Source organism: Pteropus medius, unplaced genomic scaffold (assembly GCF_902729225.1).
Source record: "Pteropus medius unplaced genomic scaffold, Ma_sr-lr_union100, whole genome shotgun sequence".
NCBI lineage: Eukaryota > Metazoa > Chordata > Mammalia > Chiroptera > Pteropodidae > Pteropus > Pteropus medius.
Window position 1 is genome coordinate 1,454,681 of NW_024355521.1, and position 9,256 is coordinate 1,463,936.

The 9,256-nt window shown below is 51.1% G+C and overlaps 1 protein-coding gene across 1 annotated transcript; it reads right to left on the reverse strand.

Annotated features, from left to right (window-relative positions):
- Positions 1 to 202: 202 nt before the first annotated feature.
- Positions 203 to 7,141, reverse strand: FABP3 (fatty acid binding protein 3). Its single transcript, XM_039858689.1, has 4 exons — positions 6,971 to 7,141; positions 3,547 to 3,719; positions 1,849 to 1,950; positions 203 to 476 (listed from the first exon to the last, which is right to left on the reverse strand). Exons 1-4 carry the CDS (start codon positions 7,041 to 7,043, stop codon positions 423 to 425), a joined length of 402 nt encoding a protein of 133 aa, XP_039714623.1. The 5' UTR covers positions 7,044 to 7,141; the 3' UTR covers positions 203 to 422.
- Between the last annotated feature and the right edge of the window lie 2,115 nt (positions 7,142 to 9,256).

Here is a 9,256-nt window from a genome sequence, read left to right on the forward strand (position 1 = left end):
AGGTAAAGGCAAGGTGTAGGTACAGCTATAGTATTATTTTACGTGTAAGGTGATCAGTTACCCTGTCCCCGAAACAATCCAGTCTCTCATCCAGTGCTTCCTTCCTGAGTGACCTTCAGGCAGGCGTTTCTGCCCACTCTCTTACACACAAAGAAACTGAGACTCCCAGAGTCATGTCACCAAAGGCAAAAAAGCAACTAGGTAGTCTTGATTCTGTTTTATTGACCTCGGAGCACCCTTTGGGTGCAGTTAAAAAAAAATGAACACAATGGGAACCGGAACTGGATCCAGGATGGATCCCAGAAGAATTTCCCCAACCAAGGTGGATTTATACAAAATGCCAGAGTTAAAAATGAGGCAATCTAGTGCTGAGTCCAGGGTAGCCAGTTGGCAGAGGAGCAGTCAGTGAAGGAGTACGCACATCATGCCTCTTTCTCGTAAGTGCGGGTGCAAACTACACTGCCGTGGGTGAGTGTCTGGAAGGAAAGAGAGTCAAATTAAGGCCTTTATCCTAATTATCTTCATTTATTGACTACCTACTATGTGCCAGGCACTTTACATGTATTTTTTAAAATACTTATACCAAGTTAGGCATTGTAATCTTTTAGAGATTTGGAAAAAATGAGTTTTGAGAGAGGAAGTAACTTGATCAGGATCCCAGAGTGTTTATCTTTCCTTTGCACCATTCCTCTCCCTTCATCTGTGGTGCCTAAGATGGTGCCTAGCATGTAATAGACAAATGGGTAAATAAAAATATCCAGAGACTCTTGGAGAAGAACTATGGTAGGTCACCAACTTTCCTTCCCTAAGTTGGAGTAGTTCCAGGGCCAGATCCCTGAGCCCCCACCATCTAGCTGGCATTGTAGAGCCAGGTCTATGGTCTCACTAGTCTGATTGCCCAGTGAATATTTGGTCCTGCACATCACAGTCCCACTAAAGATAGGCACCTCATTCTCAATTCTGTGAGTCCCCCTGCTCTATATGACTGCAAGAATGCAAAGAACAGGTTACACTGACCCCAGAAGGTCTACCATGCCCAAGCAAAAATCCGAGTTAAGAGGTAGAGACCGCGGATGACTGCTATCTCTACCTCTGGGTCTGGGGGTCTGGGGATGTTCAGTCAAATCTATATTCCCCGAACGAAGTCCCTAAGTTTGTCTCTAAACACAGACCTGTCAACCAGGTTGTGACTTCCTACCTAGGCTGTATTCAGGTACTTGAAGTAGGCCAAGCATGAAAAGCACTGAGAGGAGGTGGGGCTAGAATGAGGTAGGAAGGGCTATGCTGTCAGTCACTGCCCCACCGGCCTGTCCCTGTCCAAAGGCTTTACATGTGGCAGTACAGTCCTAAGGAAGAGAGGGAAAGGGAATGCTGTGATGGGAGATGGGAGACTTTCCTAGGGACTTGGGATCAGATATGGCCCTGCTTTCTACCTCTCTGGATCAAGGTGAGGCAGACAGGAGGAAACTAAGGTAGTGGAGCACCTGCTGCATCCCATGTCCCCCTCCAGGTCAGTGATTCTTTGTGCTCTGCATCTACTGTCTCATTCAGATTTCCCAGCAGCCCTTCAAGGTTGGTGTTATCAGTACCTGTTTTACAATTGGACTTGAAGAAGGTGACTTGTTCAAGGTCACACTGCCTGTAAACATATTTGCACCTAGGCCTGAGATTTGAGTCAAAAGCACTACATAGAAAATTCCCATCTAATACCACCCTGACCTGGTCTCCTCCCTTCATTGTCCCAGCTTCCATTGCTGCCAGGGGAAGACCTTGGTTTTTTACAACAGGCTTGGCTGAAGGAGCAGCAGTATAACCAACCAGGTGAGGCTCTGAAGTTGTCTGTCTTACCAGGATGAGTTTTCCATCAACAAGCTCCCGCACAAGTGTTGACTCTTGCCCGTCCCACTTCTGCACGTGGACAAGTTTGCCTCCATCCAGCGTCACAATGGACTGTGGAAAGAGGCCTGAGCTGTGATGTGAGCCAGGATTGAGGGACAGCATGGGGGATCTGGTCACTGAGCCACAGAGGATTCAGCCTCTGGACCAAACAAATGACAGTGCTAGGGCCAGAGCTCAGGCAGCCCACCTCCAGCCTAACCCTGCAGGATGTCTAGTTCACTTCTGGTCTCTGCTCCACCACTGCCTTCAGGTGTTGAGCAAGTAGGAAGAGGAAGGCAGGCGGTGTGGTAGATCAGAGACCAGCACTGCACAGCCTAGCTCTGAGAAGGGCCACCAGCATTCAGGGTGGGCACTTATCCCATACTGTAGGTGATGCCAGAGCCCCAGTGTCCCAAAGATATAGGGGGTATGTGCCATCTTATATCCCCAGGAAAGGTGTGAGGAGTCTTGAGACTCTCCAGCCTAGTGGTGATCACTAATGTCTAAAAGACCCTTGGGGATAGGAGGTATTGGAAAATTAGACTTTCTATCCTATATTCCTACCCCTCTTCTTGATCTACATCATGTGACCCCTTCAGCTGACAAGTGGGCAGCAATTGCCAGGTCCTGGGACTGGGTGCCCTTGGAGTGTTTCACAGCCCTGGTCAAATGCCCACTTAGTCTTCTGGGTACCAGCCTGCATCAGCTGGTTCTCATTTGGCAGCTCTCCCAGATCTCTTCTCCAATAATCTGGGGACTCTAGGCCAGGCTAAGGGACCCTGACTGAGCAGAGTTCAGTAGGAGAATCTGAGAAGACTGCATGTATGTATTTGGGGGTGGGTATGCATCCTTACCATCACCTTACTCATTGCCATTCCCTAGTTGTTTGCCCACTCGGAGTGGATTATTTTCGGCCTAGGCATCCCAGAGGACTGCTGTTGTGTTTAACTGGGAAGCATGAGACAAGCTGCCAAGACAGAGTCACTGCAGAGTGGCAAGCCCTGAGACTGGGGGTAGATGTCCCCTCCCTCCCTGAGGGGAGGTAGATTAAGTCTTGGTCAGAAGACACAACAAACACCCAAGACAATGCCTTGTTGAGAACATAGTTTGTCCTGCCTGTGGACTGGCAGCATTGGAAATACTTCCTCAGGGTCACTGGCCAATCCCAGGAAGTGACAGTTGGAAAAGAGGAAACATCTGAGTGGGTCTCAACCCTTTGTCCCCAGCTGCCTCCCCTTTGCTAGAGGCCAGATGCCCTAACTTGGTGGAAGGTCCTGACTTCTGGGCATTGTTCCTAAAGCACTAGAAGTCACAGGCATAGCAACACCACTCCCCCATCTATGGAAGGAGAAAGAAACCCAGAGTTACTGCATGCCATGCACAAGGTCACCCAGTCGGAGTTGGAGGAGACGGAGGTCAGAACATTCTGACTATGCTGCCCACTCCCAGGAGCAGCTAGTAGATGCTTCCAAAGAATGTAGAAGAGGGCAGGACAAACATGTGTTTAGCACCTGAGACATTCCAGCACTGTACAGGCTTTACGGCGCTTCTTCATTTCAGTCCCCCATAATTGCCTACCCCTCAGGTGCAATAATAAGAGGCAAGACTACCAGCCTATTCCCCTTCAGGGTCTCAAGGTCCTCCATTCCCCATTCCCCCTTGACTCACCTTAACCTTCCTGTCATCTGCCGTTGTCTCATTGAACTCCACCCCCAGCTTGAAGCTGATCTCGGTGTTCTTGAAGGTGCTCTGTGTTTTTATGGTGATAGTGTCCCCATTTATTTCAATGATTGTGGTAGGCTTGGTCATGTTGGCCACCTGCCTGGTAGCAAAACCCACACCTGAAGGCAAAGGGAAAGTTATGAGTATGTGAGCTGGAGTGGAGAGGCAGGGTACAAGAAGCGCAATGAACAATTCTTAGGCCTGGATGTGAGGAAGAAGAGGATACCTTTCCGAGACTTTACGTGGCCACTTTTTAATTCAGTCTGACTGTTAGCTCTGTGTGGTAAAGAGACACTACTGATCTCATTAGATGAGAACTTAAGGTACAGGCATGCCACAGCAAGTTGGTGACAGAACTGAGATTAGAATAAGCTATTAAGTGCTTTCTGTGTGATAACTACACGTCATCTCATTCAATCCTTCCTGAAGGGTTGATCTATTATCTTCACTTTGCAGATGCTAAAACTGAGATGGAACTGAAGCCCAGGTCACAAATCTGAATTGACTACACAGCTCTTTTAACTGCTCAGCTATACTGCCTCCTGAGGCTGGAGCACAGGGCTCCCTTCCAGGGCACCTGAGCAGCTTTCAAGCTACAGGCTGAGGAAAGAAGAGAAATGTGGACTTTGCCTTCCAGAGCCTTAGGGATGAGAGTTTTCCACCTTCGGAAGTTTTTATCCTGAGGGGCACTGGTGCTCTTGTCCCCCATAGAGGGCAACAAAACATTTCAAAGCCTCTTATATAGGATCTAGGAGGTAGGCAGAAGGGTGTGTGTCAGCGTAGATTTTTGAGAGGCCTAAAGTGGTACAGCACTCAGGATTCAAATCCAGGTCTCCTGGCTCCCAGTCTAAGGCCCCATGGGGACTCCCCTCCTGACCCAAGCATGGCTTTCCTGGGCACTGGGCAATCCTGCAAGAGAGTGCGGAACAGAGTTCTTGGGCAGAGTCTAAGACGTGTCCCCACAATCTCTCCTTTTGCCTACAACCTCCATAACTGCCCTGCCCCTAGCTGCCTATGCTGAGCTGTCCTCCAGGGCAGAGGTGGGGTGCACAAAGTCTCCAAACTGTCTGGTTCGCTACATAGCACTTGGCAGGTACATAGTCCATGCCCTCCATGTGTTTTTGTACTTAATGCTCATAACAGCCCTGAACGGTAGGTTTTATTATCCCCAATTCATAAATGAGGATCAGAGAATAGAGTGACTTGCCCAAAGTCAAAGAGTAAGTGTTTGACCTAGATCTGAATCTGGGCTCCCAAACTGTTCACTATTGCTCCTGGGCCATTCTGCCTCCTGTGATATGTGCCTGTGATCACTCGTACTACCGAGGCTAGGCCTCTTTGCCCCCTGAGAACTCTTGGTCTAAAATGATGGGCGCGAGCAGCCACTGCAGCTGGCCCACCTTGCCTGGCCAGTGAGGGACGTGGCCTCACCCCCTGCTGTCAGAGTGAGTCACGCCAGTTCCACTCCCTAGCAGACAGCAGGGCCTTGTCGCTGCATAGGGAGTTCTGTTTGCATAGGACCTACCTGAAGGAGTGCAGTGTTTGAGGAAGGAAACCTCTCTGGGAGTGAGGAAGGGACTGAGCCAAGGAGAAACTTGAGACAAATTGGGCTGACAATTCAGGAAGCTTGGGAAGAGCTGGCGTCTACTTGGACATGTAGCTGAAGCCATTTAGTGAGAGAGCTGGGCAGGGCCTTCTCTCCTTCCTGGGCCCCAGCCTTTCAATCTGTATGACAAGAAAAGCAGGCTGCATGGACTCTCAGACCCCTAGCCCAAGTTGGGGCAAAATAAGGAAGCAATGGTGGTAAGGATGTTGCAGCTCACTTCAGGGACCAAGATCTTCAGCTGCAATGTCTGCTGTGGGAGGCTTGAGAGGAGGAACTAACTCAGGCATTCTAACTCCCCCAACAGTTGCCCAAAGCCCCGCCTCTAGTCCAAGAATGGCTACCTTCCTGGAGTCACTAGGCATAGTACCCAGCATAGGGTAGGGGCTCTTTGGCCTCAAGAGCCAACACTTGTTCCTATTTCAGAGAAGGGTTAGAAACAGGTGAGAGGTGGTTGGAGTGCACCTGCCGTAATCCAGCCCGCCTGGGAGGAAGGCATGGGGAGTAGGCATGGAACAGGCATGGAACGTAGCTCCACCGTGAACATTCCGGTTTTCCCTGCCCCAACCTGGGGAACTAGGATAATCTCATATCGGGATTTCAGGAAAGGGTATCACCTTCTGCATCAAAGCACATACTAGAAGGGGAAAGGCTGGAGATCAATCATTAGCCAAGCAGTTCCAACCACTCCCCATTCCCAAGGCCTATATGGGAACTGATCTGGGTTGCAGATCTAGAAGTCCAGGTTTTCATCTCTGCTGTGGAATTTTTATGACAAATTCCTACTTTCTCTGGGTCTCAGTTTCCCCATCTGTTGAACTAGGCAAGGTATAAGGATCTCCAAGAGCCTTATCTGTAGGATTCTTTGAATTGTAACCTTTCCACATCCAAACACCAGACCCTCCCAGCCAAAGATCCTCCCTGCCTTTAACAGGTCTTGGCCTTGCTCCAGGACCCTTTGCTGCACCCCGGAAGTCCAATGGCTTTCTCTATCGGACTCCAGCCCAAGGAGTGGCTGAGCCTTGGGTTGTATGTAGCTGGTGTTGGGGCCTCTTGCCTCACCATACCACTAGGCTCACTGACAGTGATTAAAGCCTGGTTACACACCAGTGCAGAGCAAGGTCGGAGACTGGTGAGAAAGAGGGTATCCTCCAGGCAAAATCCTTTTCCCTAACCCAATATGGAGGAGCAGAGGTTCTTGCTTACTGCGTGGGCCTCTATCTCACCTCCTCATTTCCCATCACCATGGTTCCCCACTCTTCCATCTCCCTCCTGGGAATTCTCTACTTCTGTAGGCCATAGTACATTCTCCCATCCACCCCACTTCCCTTTCTATGTTCACAATTTCCAATTCCTGAACCACCGGTGCTCCTGTTCTTTTCCTCCTCCGCCTGCTAGCCTCCCACCTTCTTCAATGAATGCTTTCTTTTTATCCAAACCTGACCCCTACCTCCTGATCATACAGCCCTCTTCCACCGCAGTGCCTCTCTACTCCACCTCTCTACTCCAACATCGACCAGCAAGTCTGCCTCCTTGCATCTCCCTACCTGAGAATCCCTCTTGCCAGGTTCAGACCAGGAAAGCCCTCTCCCAACAGGCCTCGCATGCCCTATTCCAGGCTGCCATAGTCTCCCTGTCCCCTTATCCCCCAACCTTGACTAGAAGGGATGCAGCAGGCGTTCAGGGTACCAGCCAGGACGGGAGCATTGCGCTGGGTTGGGCACGTGCCAGCCCCTCCCCAGCCCAGCATCCTGAGCCCCAGCTCACCGACTGACTTCATGTAGTCATCAAAATTCTTGCTGTCTACTAGCTTCCACGTCCCCGCGAAGGCGTCCACCATGGTGAGGCTGGGCTAGGCTGAGAAAGAAGAATCGACAAAGCTGGCGTGGAAGGACTCCAGGACCCGCGGCTCCTAACCAGCGCTGCCGCTTTAAATAGCCCTTGAGTCACGTGACGAGGCGTGGCCCACAACCCCCGCTCCCGAAATAGGAAGCCCCAGACTGGCTCTCACCCTCCGGGGGCTGGCCGCCCATCCCCCAGCCCACCGAAATGGAAGGGGCAGACTGTAGCGCCCGGCTTGCCTGCGTCAGAGCGGGTGCCCGGCTTCCGAGTCCCTGTCCCTGGCTGGCAGGGACCGGCTCCCTTCTCTGGCTTCAAGGCGCTTTTTGGAATCTGAGAAGAAAGCCGCTGGGGGCACGGTGCCCGCGAGCTGGGCGCACGCCGCACACATCTTCCATCCTCAAGTCCCTCCCTGAGCTTAGAGCAGAGATGGGAGACTTGTCCTTGGGCTGATGCCCACGCCAGGAAAGCTCTGGCTGACTCTTCACGGCGCAGTCATCAGGCATCTTGGTCCTCCCTCATTTTACAGGTGAGGAGACCAAGAGGGGAACTGACAAGGTCACAGGAAATGAGAAGGTGAATTGGAGCCCAGTTTCCAAGCCTGGTCTAGCTGGCTCCAGAACCTGCGCTCTCCCGCCAATCCCCACTGCCCGATGGCGGGGAGAGTCACCAGGGGCGCCATTGGTGGCTGAGCTGCCCCTATACCTGGACGAAAGCTTGACCCTTCCCGCCGTGCCCGCCCCACACGTGCTTGCCCCTCCCTGAGGAATGTCTGCTGCGCGAGCCTTTCCGCTCAGTGGTCCAATTCTCCGTACCCCCTGCCAATGCGCCAGGCTTTTCTGACCTCTACGCACAGCTCTGGGCATTTGTTGAGGTCATTTCCCCTTATCCTCCTTCAGAAATTCTGTCCCCCACCTGCCTGACTGTTGCAGCCTCCAACTGCTGCCCTTTCTCTGACCTCTGCTCACTAGCAATTAGTCACCTCCTTTAAAAACACTACCACACGGCTCTTTGACACTTTAGTTTACAAATCACTATTAATAATAAGATTCGCCTTTGTATTGATGTTTATTTCATGCTGAGGGCATTAAGTACATTGTCTCATTGAACTTTTTAAACAATGTCCATTAGGTAGGTGTTCTTATCCCTACCTACAGACGAGCAAACTGAAGCTTAGAGGAGCCATTCATTTCTCAATTCAGCAGTTATTAAAGCACCTGCTTTGTGCCAGGCTCTGGAGAGACAACCATGAGTAAGACACACATTCACATAGCTCACCTTTGGGTAGGCAGACACAAAACTAATGTGGTGACTTTAAGGGGAGGCCTGTCCTCATTGGGGGTTCAGAGGAGACTTCCCGGAAGAAGTAAGGTATAAATAAATTTCTGACATATAAAGAGGCCCTGCATAAGGGGGTGGTGCCTGATGGAACTTCAGCCAGCAGAGGTTCACCCAGGGGGACACACGGAAGCTGCAGGCCCAGTAGCCCTGGGCTCCTGCCAGCTCGGCCAAACGGTGTGGTGGAACCTCCTTCCTCGGCCTTTGTTTCTCTGTGGAAGTGGAGCACATCTGCCCTTACCTCCTTTCGTCCGACTTTCTGGGAAGGAGGCCGTGGAGGAAGAGCCCTCTCTCCCCCAAGTTCTTGGTTATTTTGGACAGGTCCACTTGCCAGAAGACCGAGGGTCCTATTTCCGCCAAAGCCACAGGACAGGCCCCAGGGCTGGGCATAGCGCCCTGGTGACCTTATTGCCAGAGCAGGTGCGGCGGGGAAGGGGAAGGAGGACAGTGGGTTGGTTTCTGACTCAAGGTCACAGCCTTTAAACACAGGGCCTCCTCTCTCAAAGACTGAGCAGCTGCAGACCCAAGGACCAGAGCTGTTTCCCTACACAGTCCTTATAATGCAGCAATGGAGATCTGGGACTGGGCTAACAGCTGCTGGCAGATAGATCCGCATTCTAATTCTGATTCCATTGTGTTCTAGTTATGTGGCTGTGGGCAATTTATTTAAGCCACTCTAAGTCTCGGTTTCATCTGAAAAACGGAGGTAATGATAGTCTTTACCTCACAGAGGTGTTTGGGGATCAAATGAAATAATGCATTTAAAGTGCTGAGCATGGTAGACTTGTTCACTGCTGTTGCCGCTGCTTTTATTATAATCTCCACGTATAGTGCAGTACTCCTCAAACCTGGTCTCAGCTCTGCCCCTCACCTGCT